Source organism: Bos grunniens, chromosome 4 (assembly GCF_055505025.1).
Source record: "Bos grunniens cultivar Pamir isolate PY7600 chromosome 4, Bosgru_T2T1.0, whole genome shotgun sequence".
NCBI lineage: Eukaryota > Metazoa > Chordata > Mammalia > Artiodactyla > Bovidae > Bos > Bos grunniens.
Window position 1 is genome coordinate 14658660 of NC_141168.1, and position 18736 is coordinate 14677395.

At 41.9% G+C, this 18736-nt stretch overlaps 1 protein-coding gene across 1 annotated transcript; it reads left to right on the forward strand.

Moving 5' to 3' along the window:
• The first annotated feature begins 6248 nt into the window (after window positions 1–6248).
• LOC147373647 (serine protease 1) lies at window positions 6249–10268 on the forward strand. The gene is made up of 5 exons (XM_086398101.1): window positions 6249–6438; window positions 7815–7974; window positions 8402–8655; window positions 9341–9477; window positions 10005–10268. The coding sequence occupies exons 1-5, from the start codon at window positions 6399–6401 to the stop codon at window positions 10152–10154; spliced, it is 741 nt and encodes a 246-aa protein (XP_086254227.1). The 5' UTR covers window positions 6249–6398; the 3' UTR covers window positions 10155–10268.
• Window positions 10269–18736: the final 8468 nt, after the last annotated feature.

Here is an 18736-nt window from a genome sequence, read left to right on the forward strand (position 1 = left end):
AGCTGTCCCTTTTCACCACTTCTCTAAAAAGGTGGCGGGGTAGGTGGGACTGAGCTGTGTGCTATGGCAGAGTGGGATGGAAGGAAAAATCTCATGATCCCAATTCTGTTGAATTTAGTTACCTGAGCAGAGTCCCATGAAGATTTCAGTGTCATCAAATTTCATCTCTTTCTTTACTGGTGCTCAAAATTAGCTTCTTAGGTTTGTGAGGTTGACAAAGACTGGTTTACCTTCCATTCTACTCACCTGGCTGCTAGTTGTTGGTGGCTCTGACCTTGAAAAGAAATCTCCTTTCTTATTGACAAAAATACAAAAGTCAATGTACATGTTAATTCCTGGAGGTGGACCAAAGGCCATTGTTTTTCTAAATGAAAATCCAGATTACAACCAGATGGGACAGTCTGTACCTTTCACCTAATAAGCTAATGCCACTTACCTATTTAGCCTTTGAAATCTCATCTAACTTAAAATGTTTACATTTACTATTTCTATTATTATATGGATCACAAATGTTTAAGCGTTAGGTCTTTGAAAGTAATACAGACAACAATTGACAAATGTTAAACACAATACTATGATGTGAAGGTGTTACTTATTACATTTCAAAAATGAGTAGATCTCACCTTATTTTTGCTTTAAAGGAAGACGGTGTAGATGTTTTGCTGGGGTGGGAGTGAGGAAGGTCCAGAGGACCCTGAGTTCTCAACCCCTAAGTCAAAGGTAGTCACTCTGAATATTCAATATTGAGCTTAGAGGTATGTGCTCTTGTATTTTCTAATGTTTATAACTTTCAACAGATTTTAAAAGTAGCTCATAATAAGTTAAAAAATTAGATTTGAGCATGGACAAATGAGTTGGCTCAAATCTAAATTCCTTAACTTATTATGAAACAGAAGCCTTCAGTTAAAACAAAGTGAAAAGTCATATTTAGATCTATCTCTTGGATGTCTGTCTCTTCTATCTCTAGGCTTTTGGCATCAACTGTTTTCATGTGTGGACAGTTCTAGGTTCCAGGCATCACTGTTGACAGAGATGGAAGTCCAGAAGAAAGGTTGTTGCTGATATTTTAATGAAACCATTTTATCAGACCCTGAAGTGTGATTTCCTGTCATTGCTCCCAGCTCTCTTATTCCAGGAAGGAGGAGGAACACCCAATAGAGGGGTATGAATAAAGCCCTTTTAACTGTAACCCCCTGATACTCTGGAGTGTCAGATGGGGCTCCAGGTCCCCTTCTGCCTCATCAGTAGGGCTAGAACAAATAATTTTAAAATTTGCATGGAAATGTGAATTCTGACAGAGATATGATTTATTTATGTTGGCACTTCAACAAAACTCTATTATGTGAATCAAAGATCATGTCAACCTCTGCATCTCACCAAATTTTTTCTGTGGCTATTAATTTTACCCATGAGGATATTAAAGTTCAGGGACCAAAAAAAAAAAAAAAAAGGCAAAAAGCTACTGACTGAATGAAGGCTAGAACTCTGGTCCCGGATCTAAACATTGCTTTCCAATATGTTGTCACTGCTCCTTCTTTGGTAAAACGATCTATTTCTGTCAGAATTTCCTTTTTCCTGCCCTGTTCTCTGTCATTCCAACATTCTGGCTCTAAATCCTCAACCCCTCTCTTCTTTTCTACCTAAAATATTGCTTGAAGAAAAGGCAACAAATTAGATGGTACTATTTCAAGTCATACTTGATCACTGAAAATGAACACCATTTAATTTCAAGTCTGAATGTTTGTTGCTGTTCAGTCACTCAGTTGTGTCAGACTCTGCGAGCCCATGGACTGCAGCATGCCAGGCTTCCCTGTATTTCACTGTCTCCCAGAGTTTGCACAAACTCATGTCCACTGAGTCAGTGATGCTATCCAACCATCTCATCCTCTGTTGTCCCCTTCTCCTCCTGCCCTCCAGCTATCCCAGCATCAAGGTCCTTTCTAATGAGTTGGCTCTTCGCATCAGGAGGCCAAAGTATTGGAGCTTCAGCTTCAGCATCCATCCTTCCCATGAATATTCAGCATTGATTTCCTTTAGGAATGACTGCATTGATCTCTTGCAGTCCAAGGAGTCTTCCCCAGCACTACAGTTTGAAAGCATCAATTCTTCAGCACTAAGCCTTCAAGTGTGGATGTGGGGCATTTAATGGTTTCATCCCTATCTTCTGAAGCAGGGTTGACAGACTGTGACCCAGAAATAAGCTGGCCTGTAGCCTGTTTTAGTAAATAAGCTTGTCCTACAACACAGCGGTGCTCACTCCTTTACATACTGTTTAGAGTGGCTTATGGTCAAGGGCAGAGTAGCTGTGACAGACAGCATACTACCTGCAAATCCTAAAGCATGTACGAGCTATCCTTTTACAGAAAAAAGTTGCCGATGCTACAACCAAAATGTGGGGGCAAACACACGAAGCTAGAATAGAAATGTCCCTAAACGAATGCCACCCTTGAGCAGGACTCTCAAGGAAAACCCAGCCGGTTTCCAGGGTTCCTTTCACATCCTGTTTACTAACCGTGATTTCCTTTTTGGCAGCGTTAGAAATTCGGCTTAGTGCAGACTCTCAGGTCAGCACCGAGGGTGTTACAGACGCATATGCTATGAAACTTGATCCTTTTGTATTTTGCTGCCTTATTGTTTGCTTCCGTTTTTAGTACACTACTTAGTACATCTTTTCTCAAGAAGAGGAATCCTTAATAAAATTTCCCTTCACATTGTAGTGGTAAAGAGTCAGCCCAGTTTAGCCTTGATGACTGGTGATGTATTAACCAGGAAAATGGCAGAAGAAGCCAAGGAAAAGGAAAAACAGACTCATTGAGGGAAAGGGCATAAATTACCTTTAGAGACCAGTGACTGTTGTTCCTGCCAATACAAATTTTAACATGTTTGCTGGAGGATTATTTAAACTAGTGCCTCCAAGGTCACTAAGACACATGCATGGGAAAGAGAGGTGAGAAAAATACAGATTAGTTAATATGGACACATGCCTCTGGGCCATCGTATGTGTGAGGTTAGGAAAAGTAGTATAGACACCAACCCACATTTGGGGGTAAAAAAAATATGTATATTCCCCATACATAGCTTATGGTTCTTTTATGGGAAGAGTTTGAAGAAGATCACCACACATTATGGCATGTTCTGTGTTGATCCTAAATGAGAAATCATTGAAGTTATTGAGATAAGGAGGTTTGCACACAGAAGGAGCAGACAAGAATATTTATTGAGTTTGGGAATTTTATTCCTATCTCCAGGATCGAACCTCATAGAAAGTTTTCAGCATCTCAGAAGTATGAGACCTTGAGGTTCAAAAAAGCTCCCTCACAATCATGCAAGGATGTCTTTCTCAGACTTGCTCACCAACTTTGCATAAATGACAAATATGCATACGTGGATAGAGACACCTGCCTTGGATCCAGTATTCCACTAGCCTGTTCCACAGAGAGATTTCTCTAGTGACTTTCATTAGAATACAAAGCTCTTTCAGGTCTACTCTGCCCCCTTCTCCTCCCACTCACAGGCACCACCACCATCAGTTGTCCTTGGCTTTTCCCACATTAATGCTGTCCAATACTTTGGCCACCTGATGCGAAGAACTGACTCATCTAAAAAGACCCTGATGCTGGGAAAGATTGAAGGCGGGAGGAGAACGGGACAACAGAGGATGAGATGGTTGGATGGCATCACTGACTCAATGGATATGAGTTTGAGTAAGCCCTGGGAATTGGTGATGCACAGGGAAGCCTGGCATGCTGTAGTCCATGGGGGTCACAAAGAGTCGGACACGACAGAGTGACTGAAATGAACTGAACTGATCTGGGGGAAGAACTAGCGCTACTTGTAACTACAGGCCAAGGATGCTGATAAACATCCTACAGTGTGCATGCCAACATCCCATAACAATTCTCAGGCGCATATTATCAATAGTGCCAGAATCGAGAAACTCTGCCTTCTACTAAGTCATCTTCATATCAGAAAAATTTCAGCTATGAAAGACACAGAAACTACTCCGGGAGTGACAACTTGCTAAAGAAGAACTGACATACTAGTATGGCATTCAGATGTGTTATTTGGTGTAGAATGGCTGTATCTAGGTAGAAGTTAGTTCTCATGTAGATTCACTTATTCTGGAAACATCTGCCATATCCCAGCAATTTTGATAATTCCTCCTCCAGGAACCCATTTCTTGCATTTTCTAGAATTTCTAGAATTCCATTGTCACTCTGCTTATTTAACTTATATGCAGAGTACATCATGTCAAATGCTGGGCTAGATGAAGCACAAGCTGGAATCAAGATTGCCGGGAGAAATATCAATAACCTCAGATATGCAGATAACACCACCCTTAGAGCAGAAAACAAAGAGGAACTAAAGATACTCTTGATGAAGGTGAAAGAGAAGAGCAAAAAGGCTGGCTTAAAATTCAATATTCAAAAAACTAAGATATGACATCCAGTCCCATCACTTCATGGCAAATAGAGGATGAGATGGTTGGATGGCATCACCAACTCGATGGATGTGAGTTTGAGTGAACTCTGGGAGTTGGTGATGGACAGGGAGGCTGGTGTGCTGCAATTCATGGGGTCGCAAAGAGTCGGACACGACTGAGCAACTGAACTGAACTGTTAGAAAAGACTCTTGAGAGTCCCTTGGACAGCAAGGAGATCAAACCAGTCAGTCCTAAAGAAAATCAATCCTGAATATTCATTGGAAAGACTGATGCTGAAGCTGAAGCTCCAATACTTTGGCCACCTGATGCGAAGAGCCAACTCATTAGAAAAGACCCTGATGCTGGGAAACATTGAAGGCAGGAGGAGAAGGGGACAACAGAGGATGAGATGGTTGGATGGCATCACTGACTCAAAGGATATGAGTTTGAGCAAGCTCTGGGAGATGGAAAAGGACAGGGAAGCCTGGTGTGCTATAGTCCATGAGGTCACAAACAGTGAGACACAACTGATTGACTGAAAACCACTACCAAGAATTCCATATACCCCTTTGAGTCATGCCTTATTTTGATAGAGTTCAGATTGTTCTCCTTGATTATGTGTATGGCATCACAGTGGAAGCCATGGACCCTGAAGTGAAAGGGCTGTGTTTGTGTCAAAACCCTGTATTGACTACTTTATACTATTGAAAATTTGAGAAAAACACCTTATCTAAACTTCAACCATCCCATCTAGAAAATGGCAAAAATTACAGCACAACACTTAAAAATGTGTTTTTAGGGACAGAATGATTTGCTCTGTGGAAAATCCCAACTGTAGTGTCTGATACACAGTAAGCACTCAATAAGTCCATTGTCTTTTCACTGGCCAAGAATTCTGTATTTTTGTGATCTCTAGATATGGGTGAACTGACTAGGGAAGTGTTACCCAGTTGTTAAGAGCACAAATGCTGACACCAGATTTCCTGGGATGGAATCCTGACCTTACCGTGTTCTTGCTTTGTGATTTTGGCAAAGTCCTTTATACTTGTGTGTACGTGTTTTCCCATTGATTAAGAAGGAATAATAATGGGTATCTTAAAGTGTTGTCATGAGGATTACTAAATAACATAGGTTAAGTATTTAAAATATGCCTATTAAATAGCAATTCCAGATAAATATAAATTGTGCTCATTCTTTCTCCTAGCTGGCTTTCTGGGTGGCTCAGACACTAAAGCGTCTGCCTGCAATGTGGGAGACTCGGGTTCAATCCCTGGGTTGGGAAGATCCCCTGGAGAAGGAAATGGCAACCCACTCCAGTACACTTGCCTGGAAAATTCCATGGATGGAGGAGCTTAGTAGGCTACACAGAGAGTCGGACATGACTGAACGACTTCACTTTGTACTTTTTTGTACTTTTCTTCTAGCTGTCTTGGTCTATTTTGATTTCAAATGAGAATGATTTTATTCTTCTCATTGGAACAAGTGTTCCTATTAATAATGAAATATTGACATGGATATATAAAACCAGAGCTATTACAAGACAAATTATATATTGTGAAGTCAGCAATGTTAGTTAAACTTCAAGGGTGTAGATTTTAGGATAGTCCTCAGGATAAATGTTCACACTCGAGACAACCAAGGACCTAAATTTTTTGTCTGGGAATCAGGCCACCTGTAGCCCTGTTCTGTGACCTTACTGTAACTTACTTTCTATTTTGAGGAACCATGTCACCATGTGGGCTCATTTCTTTCATTCCCATAACCTTCTGGCAAAGTGGACATGGGCAGATGTTTAAATTGGTTGCTGACTTATCTTCAGTGTGGCATGGAATTCTAAATTTGGATTTGTGATTTCCCTGGGAAATCACATTCCTGGCCTCTGTGGCCATGGGTGTCAATGACAAACCTGGACATATAAATAGCTGTGGATGGAAACCCTGCAACCTAGTCCCTAGTCCAGAACCGGTGAGCAACCATGAAGACCTTCATCTTTCTAGCTCTCCTGGGAGCTGCTGGTAAGTTTTGATAGTAGGTTCTATGATGTATTTAAGGTTGTGCTTTCTACTCTGGAAGACAGTAATGAATGTTGAATATAATCTCTATACTCAAGAGGCTTAAGATGTTGAAATAACATTGTAATAATACATATGTCTGTAAATAACTAAATCTCATTTGTGAGAGATTATGGTTAGCAGGGGTGATCAATGCAGAAAACATTAAGAGGAAGAATTTGCCTTGAACATCAAGGTACTATCTATGAAGCAACAGTGAAAAAGAAATGATAGTCAATGTTAAGGAAATGTTTTGTCCTTTCTAAGGATCTGCATTTAAGAACTGGGACTAGTCTTGTGAGCATTACATCTCTTCTATACTAAAGAGCACCTTAGGTAGGATCTCAACAGGCAAAGACACTCTATTTCTCATGAATAAAAGCTTTGGTCTGGATTTTACCACATCTTCACTAATGATATCCCTCTGATATAATATGATATGTCATGCAATCATGAAAAGAAATATAAAATTACTATTTCTATTTTTATACTGCTAATTTTTACACAATTCATACTTACTACCATATTTTCCCAAATTGCATAGTTGTAAATTCATTTCATCTATCTATATACCAAGAAATTTCTTTCCTAAAATTACTATAAAATACACAAATAATAGGGTACATGTAACACTCTCTGATATTGGAGTCCTTAGAAAACATAACAACTCAGTGGTCATGACTTTACAATGTTGAATAAATTTAAATTGTTAGATAGACAAGTGGGATGAGGGGAAACATTGGAGACACACACCTTATAATGTTCTATGAAATCATTTGATGAACATCTAGGCAAGAACCAAGGAGACACTTGGGGAACAAAAGAATAAAACTCTCCATTACTTTCAGGTCGGAACATTCTTGGATGGCATTTAAAAGTTTCCTTTCTGTTACTTCATATGGTGTTTATCCTATATTGAACTCTATAAATAAACATAATGACGGTGACCCCAAAGTTTTATTGAACACATACTTAAATGTCTGCTCATCAGGGTTCTGTGTAAAAAGTATTCATTATAACCTCAAGTAATGGGCTTCAGGACATTTATTATGTAAGGAATCTCTTATTTGTCTGTGTATGTATGTTACAAATGTAAAAATCATTATATTGATAAAATTTAAAGCATTAAAACCTAAAAGTTACATACTTATAATAGTGTAAGAAGCATATGTGATGGAATAAGATTATGAAAACAATTATACTTAAATCACAGTTTCCTGATTATGCATCATAAGAGAACATGACTTATCTTCTCCTGGTTCATCTGCAAAACCTTGCTACTGAGTAGAAATTCCACAATGAATCAGTTCTATAAAGAGTTTCCAACTTTCCTCTGTCAGTTGCTTTCCCTGTGGACGATGATGACAAGATCGTGGGCGGCTACACCTGTGGGGCAAATACTGTCCCCTACCAAGTGTCCCTGAACTCTGGCTACCACTTCTGCGGGGGCTCCCTCATCAACAGCCAGTGGGTGGTGTCTGCGGCTCACTGCTACAAGTCGTAAGTAACCAATAGCCCTGTTCTCTGAGGTCAGGGCATCCTCAACCATGCCGAAGACAATCAGGGTGAACTACAGAGTCATGCTTGAGGGGGAGCGTTCAGATTCCAAGACCTCATTATACACCCCCACCAGACATTGTATGCATTGAGGCCTTCCAAATGAAGGCAGTAAAGACACAGGAAGAAAAACGGTGAGTGGTTAAATATGTCTAGAGTATTCTAACATAGCTCTTTCCCAGGTGGCTCAGTGGTAAAGAATCACCCTACCAGTGCAGGGGACGCAGGAGATAAGTGTGTGTGTGTGTGTGTGTGTGTGCACGTGCACTGCAAGGGTCCTCTGTCTGTGCTTATGCTCAAGACTGGGCTCCACGGGGAGGGGGAGGCCCTCACACTGGAGACTTAGAGAACTTGTCATCTTTTGATCCAGCGGAATCCAAGTGCGTCTGGGAGAAGACAACATTAATGTCGCTGAGGGCAATGAGCAATTCATCAGCGCATCCAAGAGCATCGTCCATCCCAGCTACAACTCAAACACCTTAAACAACGACATCATGCTGATTAAACTGAAATCAGCTGCCAGTCTCAACAGCCGAGTAGCCTCTATCTCTCTGCCAACATCCTGTGCCTCTGCTGGCACCCAGTGTCTCATCTCTGGCTGGGGCAACACCAAAAGCAGTGGCAGTAAGTCTCACGGGAACACGGTCCCCAGGTCTGAGAATCCTAGAGGTGAAAACCAGGTTCAGGGTCAGGTAGCCCTATGTCACTCAAGGCAGCGTTCCCAGAGGAGAGTGGGGTTCTGTGGAATCTTAGGATATTTAACTGAAATGTGTAGGCTCCGTCTGCTTGACAACACAGAAAGAAAGCACTATGCTAACATTGCCAGACATGCAGCTAAAATATGAATCGTGATTTGCAGAGAAGCAAGGAATGAGGAGGTATGTAGAACAGAGGCTGAGGTTGGAACTGCTCAAAGTACAGCCCTGCTTCAGAAATAAAGTCTCTAGGTTGAAGATATGTGGTCCTGACTCTAATATTAGTTGTTGTGAAGTCACTCAGTCGTGTCCGACTCTTTGTGACCCCATGGACTGTAGCCCACCAGGCTCCTCCATCCATGGAATTTTCTAGGCAAGAGTACTGGAGGGGGTTGCCATTTCCTTCTCCAGATACTAGTATTAGGGAGAGGACAATTTGCTGACTAAAACCACTTGGAAGACCCTCCAGATAATGGTTGTTCTTCCAAAATAGACGCTACTAGCAATTAGAGGGAAGGAATGGGAATATTGGGAAGATGGGGAGAGGTATTGAGAAAGACATTTCCCAGAATGTATGGGTAATCCTCTTCTCTTTTCAATCTCGTCCCCAACAGCCAGCTACCCTGATGTCCTGCAGTGTCTGAAGGCTCCCATCCTATCAGACAGCTCTTGCAAAAGTGCCTACCCAGGCCAGATCACCAGCAACATGTTCTGTGCGGGCTACCTGGAGGGCGGAAAGGACTCCTGCCAGGTGAGCTGCTTCATGCTCCTTGTCCTTCAGCTCAGCCTCACGTATCTCCACCCCAGTTCCTGAAACTCAGAACATTGAAACGCTGTCTCTGGGACTGATCATGTGGGCTCAGGATAGGCTGGGGAAAAATAACAAGTTTTCTTTTTGCCGTGTTAATGGTTAAGGTTCAGGGGAAAAGATATACAGATCTTGTGCGAACAGTATATCCTGGTGCCCTTCTGAGGAAGGATATAGGAGCAGAGAACTTTGAAAGGAGCCTGGCTGGATGGGCAGCATCGAACTTCCCGTTCCTCATCTCTTCTTGGCCTCACAGACCTGCAGTTGAGGAAAAAGGGGAGAGAGAAGGAGGGAGGAGAAGAATAGGAGTACAGTGTGGAGAATGAGAGTTGATTTCCCTGGGAAAGAGTTGGGCTCATAGAGGATCAGCATTTAGAAACATGGTCCCTGGGTAAAGGAGGAACACCTTTGAGCCTTTCTCCCCTCTCGGCAGAGCTGTGGGTTGTAACTGGCTCTTCCTTCTCACCCAGGGTGACTCCGGTGGCCCTGTGGTCTGCAGTGGAAAGCTCCAGGGCATTGTCTCCTGGGGCTATGGCTGCGCTCAGAAAAACAAGCCTGGTGTCTACACCAAGGTCTGCAACTACGTGAGCTGGATTAAGCAGACCATCGCCTCCAACTAAACAGCTTCATCTCTTCATGACCCTCTCTGCTAGCCAGCTTCACCTTCCTCCCATCCTGAACGCACTACTTAAATAAAATCATTTATAAAACCAAATACGTTCAAGTGAAATTAGTTGATTTTTACATACTTTCTCTTCAATCTGGCTGTTGAGAAGATGGTGGACTTAGAGTTGAACTATTATATGAAGATGGAATTTGAAAGGTGATCTAGTCATTCATTCAGCCGCATCAAAATAAATTGATATTCATCTACTCTATGCCAAATTCTGTGTGGATGTTGAGGCTATTAAGATGAATAAGGGTATGGGTCTACGTTACCAGCACATTTTTACAGAGATAATGACACTAAGATGTAGAATGTTAAGACTGACTTCCGAGAGTTACTGCCCTTGTCGTAGTAAAGTTGAGATGAAGTCTCCGCTGTTCTTAGTCTCATCACTTTGCTATGCTCTGACCCTGGAGAGTGTTTAAAAAAATCACAGATCCTAAAAAAAAAAAAAAAAAAAAAATCACAGATCTTTTATTTTCCACGGTTTCACCTACCTATTTCTTTCATTCTCCAAGATATTCTTGTTTCTGTCTGGAATTTTATTGCTACAGCAGGCATGATTTGTGCCAGAAATCTGTACCACTGTCCCAAAGTAGACCTCCCAAACCCCAGCCCAAACCATGTACTATTTTGAATAGCAACCAAAAAAAGTACAAATGCAGATACATTTGACAAAATTAGATCTGTTACTCTGAGGACATAAAAGTCTTGGCCACAGGTGTGTTCTCTGTCCTTCAGCGCTCCTTGAACTCTCCACTGTCGCCTGGGTCATCCAGAGAATATTTGGAGCACGGTGTTCCTGTGCAAATGTGGTATGGATCAAGGGAAAAGTATAATGGGGTTTGAGCATGAAATCATTGGACCAGGTGGAAGAAGTTTGAAAGCGGGAAATGTTTGCCATTCCAGAGATAAGGTGAAGGATGTGTATTATGTAAGTTGGTTTGAGCTGCTATAACAAAGAAAGATAGACTAGGTGGCTTACACCACAAATATTAATTTTTCATAGCTCAGGAGGCTGGGAAGCTTTGATATTAGACAAAATTCTGTATTATAAGAAATAACCTTTTACAAATCTGAAGAGAGGGAATATGCACATTGAGAACAGAATTTATGCATTAATCTGTTAGAAGCATTTCATTGTGCAAGTGATGCAGAGTCTGTTCAACTGTTGAGTTCTGTTCAATATTTCTTTGTGTCATTACCATTACCCAATAAACCAAGAAAGCCAAAAGTAGTTCTTAACCATATGGGGTCTACTTCTGTACATTTCAACTCCCTTTAGAGACAAAGAGCATGCAACAGATAACAGCAAACTCTAACCCTACCTCTCCCTTACTCATCCAATTCTGAGGATTATCTGAGACCATGCTATGTAACCAGTGCAACCATGTAATTCAGTGATCAAACTGGGACAATTTTGAGACGGAAAGATGGCACAGTTGACAGTTGCTCCAAGGCAGCATGCATAAACCAGAACTGTCCCTAGAAAAACAAGACCTGGGGTCAACTTACATGTACCAACAGGTCAATGTCACTGACTCTTGTCCCTCTCAGCTTCCTCTCCACTGTATTCCTGGTTTCAGTTTTTGATAAGCAACCAGAGATGTGTCTGCTTTGGGCCTTCTTCATATAAAATTAAAGTAAAAAGTTACAAGATTTTGCCAGAGTTTGAAAATATCTGCCTATTGGCTAGAAACAGACAGCCTCTCATGTGAACTGGCTGGAGTCTCCCTAAGTCACATCCTTCCTGATGCTGTTAGCTTCTGGACAGAGCCAAAATGCTCCTCCTCCTTGATCAAGACAAAGAGCCTAAGGATACATCTTTGTACCAAAAACCCTGTTTTCGCCCCCAGACCATTTCCAAGTTTAAGCATATCCCTCAGATCTATAGTATCTTGTTTTTCCTTTTTCCTTTCTTCCTCCATCCCTTCATAAAGAAAAGCTCCTAAAATTATTTCACTCCAGGAATTATGTCTTCTCCAACAGAAAGATAGGGAAGTAAAGAAAATGTTTTCTTGGTCTTTCTCTTGTCACAAAAAGGTGTCTCATTTCCTTCTCTCTCAATGAGGACTGCACACACAGTCAATATGATACAAAGTGAACATTCTAGTATGGACTTTTAGACAATGCCCCCCAGAAAATGGCTGTTTTCAGGTGCAAATAACCTCAACTTATTGGACAGGAGGAAATGGAGTATGAAGAGAATGCACTGTATTCAGAGTTAAGAAAACGAGGTTTAGCCTTGGCTCCAATTCTTAAGACCTCTATGGGATGATGCAAAGCTCAGTTTCTATTATGTAACTTCTAAAAATATAGAGCTTGCTTACTTCTCTCATTCTATATACTGACTGTCCAGTGTCATCACCTATCTTGGTTTGACTTGTTTGCTGTGGTTTCCTTCACTGTAAAATGGGGATAAAAAAAAACCTAGCTCACTACTTGAGTTTAGGGATATAATGAGCTTTAGACAGTAAAGGGCACATAGTAAGTGCTCAAGATATGTTAGAACTGTTGTTATCATCACCATCATGAAAGGCTTATTGCTGCCCTTTGTGGGGACCTGCCTCTCTGGAGAGTTTGGAGAACCAGGCTGGAGAAGTCCATATCTGTGGATGGTGAGTGTTCTTCAGTGTCTATAGATAGCAATCATTGCCATGCACTTTGTGCAGAAATGAGATATCCCATCAGTTCAGTCGCTCAGTTGTGTCCAACTCTTTGCAGCCCCATGAACCGCAGCACGCCAGGCCTCCCTGTCCATCACCAAGTCCCGGAGTTCACCCAAACCCATGTCCATCGAGTCGGTGATGCTATCCAACCATCTCATCCTCTGTCGTCCCCTTCTCCTCCTGCCCCCAATCCCTCCCCAGCATCAGGGTCTTTTCCTACGAGTCAACTCTTCGCATGAGGTGGCCAAAGTATTGGAGTTTCAGCTTCAACATCAGTCCTACCAATGAACACCCAGGACTGATCTCCTTTAGAATGGACTGGTTGGATCTCCTTGCAGTCCAAGGGACTCTCAAGAGTCTTCTCCAATACCACAGTTCAAAAGCATCAATTCTTCGGCACTCAGCTTTCTTTACAGTCCAACTCTGACATCTATACATGACCACTGGAAAAACCATAGCCTTGACTAGGTGGACAAAGTAATGTCTCTGCTTTTTAATATGCCGCCTAGATTGGTCATAACTTTCCTTTCAAGAAGTAAGCATCTTTTAATTTCGTGGCTGCGATCACCATCTGCAGTGATTTTAGAGCCCAGAAAAATAAAGTCAGCCACTGTTTCCCCATCTATTTGCCATGAAGTGATGGGACCGGATGCCATGATCTTAGTTTTCTGAATGTTGAGCTTTAAGCCAACTTTTATCCAATAGTAAAAGACAAAAAATGGAGAAAGGGCTGGGTCCAGGCTTTATAACTCTCTGAAAGCATGAAGGGTCCTATGCTCTCCAACAGCATGTGCCACCCAGCCCGCTGAGACTTGATTAACAGCAGCATGATCTGCTGGGACTTTCCTAAGGGTTAAAACATGCCTGGCATGTGGATTTGTCCTCATCCCTGCTTGGAGCCCTGCATCAGTAAGGAGATGGGCATCCTTCTGACATTCTCTTCCTCTCACTTGAGGGTGATTTGAGTGACCCTGTAACCCGCAGTGGGACACTTCAGGGCATTGTTTCCTGGGGTGCAGGCTATGCTTGCCAACACAAGCCTGATGACTATGTAAAGAGAATCAATTCTGGAGCATGGACCCCACTCTCAACTTGTTTTACCTCGGGAGACCTCGGATCTCTCACATGAGGTGAAAGAAAGTTAAGGTGTTAGTTGCTCAGTCTTGTCCAGCTTTTTGCAACCCCATGAACTGTAGCCCACAAGGCTCCACTATCCATGGAATTTTCCAGGCAAGAATACTGGAGTGGGTTGCCATTTCCTTCTCCAGGGGATCTTCCTGACCCAGGGATCAAACTCATGTCTCTAGCATCTCATGCATTGGCAGGCGGGTTCTTTACCACTGAACCACCTGGGAAGCCCCAGGAATACTGGAGCAGGCAGCCATTCCCTTATTCAGGGATCTTCTTGACCCAGGGATCAACCCCCAGTCTCCCACACTGCAAGCGGATTCTTTACTGTCTGAGCCACCAGGAAGCCTGATCTCTCACATACAGGTGTCAATAAAATACCTTTGCTCACATGGTGCCATCCCTCCAAATTGGACAGTTTCAGGAGAAAGGTGTATAGAAGAGCTTCACAAAATAAGGTCCCTAAACCAAATACACTAGAAGAATTCCGAGGAGCTTTTTAAAACTATAAATTCCTGGTCCCTACCAAGAATCAAAACTTCTCTGTGTTTGTAACCACCACCTGCATACAATGCTTACGAACTCCCAGTGTTGGGGAGGCTTGGCCCAGAGATTCTTTTCTTCCTCTGGGAACCCTTCTTCAGCTCAGCTTGCTGTTACTCTGCAATCAACAAAGCCTAATCAGGGCAACACAATCACAAACTCAGACTTTCTTTCAGGCTGTACCACTGGTAACTGCAGAGATAATACTGTTTCAAACACCAAAATATACTAATTTATATTCAAGTGATAAAGACTAAGATAAAACAAAGCTTACCAAAGAACATTAACTTTCTTTTAATGAAAGTACTGCTAGATTTATTCTCCATTAATCACACAGAGGGAGCCTCTTGCTGCGCCCGGATGGTTTCCATCTGTTGTTAAGAAGGTCTTTGCTCCATTAAGTCATGGTATGCTCTTTCATGTGGGTTTCCCTGATGGTTCAGCTGGTAAAGAACCTGCCTACCAGTGCAGGAGAATCAAGAGACATGAGTTCATTTCCTGGGTCAGGAAGATACCCTGGAGAAGGAAATGGCAACCCATTCCAGTATTCTTGCCTGGAAAATCCATGGACACAGGAGACTGGTGGGCCACAGTCCATGGAGTCACAAAGAGTTGGACATGACTGAGCATGCACATGCACGCGTGCACACACACACGCACACACTCTTTCATAATATCCACTTCCTGGTCCCAATCCTGTCATCTGGATCCTCATGGCACAATTTTCACCATGAAACAATACTGACTCACTTAACCAAAGTGACAATCAAAGATTTCAAAGGCAAATATAGAACAGGTCACTTAGAAAGTAAACTTAAAATCTGTTATCAAAGGCAACTCAATATTTTAAGAAAACTTGTCCTCTTTATAGAGCGGAAAACCAAATTCAAATTTTGTGCTGCTGCTGCTGCTGCTAAGTCGCTTCAGTCGTGTCCAACTCTGTGTGACCCCATAGACGGCAGCCCACCAGGCTCCCCTGTCCCTGGGATTCTCCAGGCAAGAACACTGGAGTGGGTTGCCATTTCCTTCTCCAATGCATGTGCTAGTTTACTTTTAAAATCTACTTACTCGATGAAATTTTTTCTAAATTGAGCCAATCAGGAAGCAGAGAAGCAGTAAGTTGGGTTTGGTGTTGACAGTCTGGCTTCAGACTGGTGCCAGCAAGACTGAACCCTTTCTCTAAGAACCTGGGGTACCAAGTGGGTATTGACACAAATATATTAGGGACAGGAGAAACCCATGTACTGGCGATGGTGTATCAAAGGAGGACTTTGCCACAAGATAATGGTGACAAGTAAGATTCTTGAGCAGAGAGGAGACAAAAGCCCAGAAAGATGATTGGCTAATGTGACTTGAAGCTCTGACATTGGGCTTGGCCTCCTTATATCCTGTTTGTCCAGGACTGCAATTATATGAAAATGTGAGTCTAAGCTGATTCTGATAGTAGCACTTAAGTGATTTAGATAATTGGAGAGCTACTTGGACAAGTCAGGGAGATTTTTACATTGGATATTATCTCTTTGGTGCCTTGATCTGGTCATCTGTTGTGCTGATTCTTCTCAGCTCTGTGCTGTGTGCTATGCTATGCTAAGTTGCTTCAGTCATGTCCAACTCTGGGCAACCCTAGGGACTGTAGCCCTCCAGGCTCCTCTGTCCATGGGATTCTCCAGGCAAGAATACTGGAGTGGGTTGCTATTTCCTTCTCCAAGGGATCTTCCTGACCTAGGGATCGACCCAGTGTCTCTTAAGTCTCCCTGTGTTGGCAGGCAGGTTCTTTACCACTAGCGCCAGCTGGGCTGAGCGTTTTCTCAGCTCTGGGTCATTAGCAAATAGCTACTTGGCTTTCTGTCATCTCAAGTCAGAGGTCTCAGGGACTTCCTGCCACATTTCACATGGACTCTGAGATAGCATTTAGGAGAAATTTGTTAATTACTTTTCTAGATTCATATGGGAATCTACCTTGGAGTGCAGCTGCAAGAGCATGTATCAGCTGCATACCTGCATAAATACCATGGAAACTGCAAAAATACCATGGAAACATTGTCAAGTACTTTGCTGAACAAGACAGGCAAGATTCCAATTTTTCTCTAAATTCTTTAATCTAATGAGCTCATGCCAAAGAAAATGGGGTCAGCTTGACATGACTTGTACTGTGTGAACCTGTCTTCTCTGCTACATTTGCTAAATGTAAACCTGTCTAATGGCTGTAACTCACAAGGATAAAGTAGGAAAGTGATAGTGACTAAAAGTTCTGAAAGTTACAGCACTTGTGAAAAGTTGCTCATCATTGTATGTCCCAGGACTATGTCTTCCTCCTAGAGTGGAATTCAAGATGCCTACTGGTTTTTTGGATACCCATTACTTTGATTTAGGAAATGTATCACATAAAAGCAAGGTGGATGCATTGAAACAGGTTGGGATGATGGAGCTCCGAGACAAATCATGAAAATGTTTTCATGGTGGGGATATAAATATAGTTGAAATAAAATTGTCTTTTTCAAAAAATTGCTATGTGGTATGTACCATAATGGGCTTCCCTGGTGGCTCAGCAGTTAAAAGTCCACCTGCAATATAGAGGACACAGGAGATATGGGTTCAATTCCTGGGTTGGGAAGATCCCTGGAGGAGGAAGTGGCAACCCACTCCAGTATTCTTGCCTGGAACATCCCATGGACAGAGGAACCTGACAAGCTAACAGTCCATGCGGTCACAAAGAGTCAGACACGACTGAGCGTGCGTGCACACACATGTGTACTATAATTCTCCTTCTTTCTTGTCATCTTCCATTTATGATGCTCTGTTTTGATATTCACCATCACATTTACCTCCAACTTTCTCTGGTTCTCTTCCTTGTCTCAATTCCTTCCAATCCAGCAGAATGTTTTCTCTTAAGAAATGCCTCACCAGGCCATCATATTCAGAAGAGGAAAGTTTCCAAATTATTTCATGATGGCATTTGCACGTGCTCTTCTGGCAACTGTGGTCTCAGGTTACATACCTGGGAACCTCTATGATAAAAATTAATTGTCCTTCCATTAAGTCTGCTTTACCAACCTAACCTTGAGGAGTGGAGGTAGGATGTTGCTGCAAGTGGGACAAGACAGCAATGTGAATTCTGACAGAAACATAATTGAATTCAGTTGGCACTTCAACAAAATTCTGATATGTAGGTCAATGATTGTTAACTTCTCCCATTTCCCCTTTTTTCCTCTGGATATTCATGTTATTCATGAGAATATTAATGTCCAGACCACCTCCCCCAACAAAAAAACATGGCTGCATTCACTCATTCACCTATTCGTTAGGGCTGCTCATGTTCAAGAGCAGAGTAGTTATGATATATGATATGTGATATGATATATCTATCTATATCTACATATTGCTTGCAAAGCCTAAAACAATTACAATTTGGCCCTTTACAGGAAAAGGAAAAGGTTTCTGACCTTGCACATAAAATATGGAGAAAAACACATGCAGCTATAAAAATAGAAAGGTCCCCAAACTAATGGGACCTGTGAATGAGATTCTCAAGGAAAATGCAGCCTGGTTCTAGAATTCACGTAAGTAAAAAAGAACATGCTATGCACTAACCTTGAGTTGTTCTGATTGCTTCCTTCAGTTTTTTAGTAAGTTTCTTAGTATATCATTTTTTCAAGGGAGACATTCTTATTTAAAATTTCCCTATACATTGGAGTGTTAAAGAGCCAGAACAACTCAGCCTCAGTGACTGGTGATGTATTAGCCGGGAAAAGTGACTAGGGAAGCCAAAGAAAAGGAAATGCAGATTCACTGAAGCAAAGGGCATAAGATTACCTTTAGAGGCCAATGACTCCTGTTATTGCCAATATAAATATCAATATGTTTGCTTGAGCCCAATCAGCACCCAACCTAGTCACAGGTTTAAGTAATCCTCCAAGGCCACAAAGCCATGTGCATGGAAAATACAGGTGACAAATACAGATTAATGAACACAGATGCATACTTCTGGGCCACTCTATGTTTGAAGTTAGGAAAAGAAGTATAAGTACCAAGCCATATAAAATGCGGATAAGAATATTTATTTAGTCTGGGACCCAACTCAGTTCCCTAGGTTCAAACTTCACAGAAATAGTTCAATATCTCAGAAGAATAAAATATCTTGAGGGTCCAAGCTCTTGCACAACCATGCAAAGATGTTTTCTTCAGATTTGTTAAC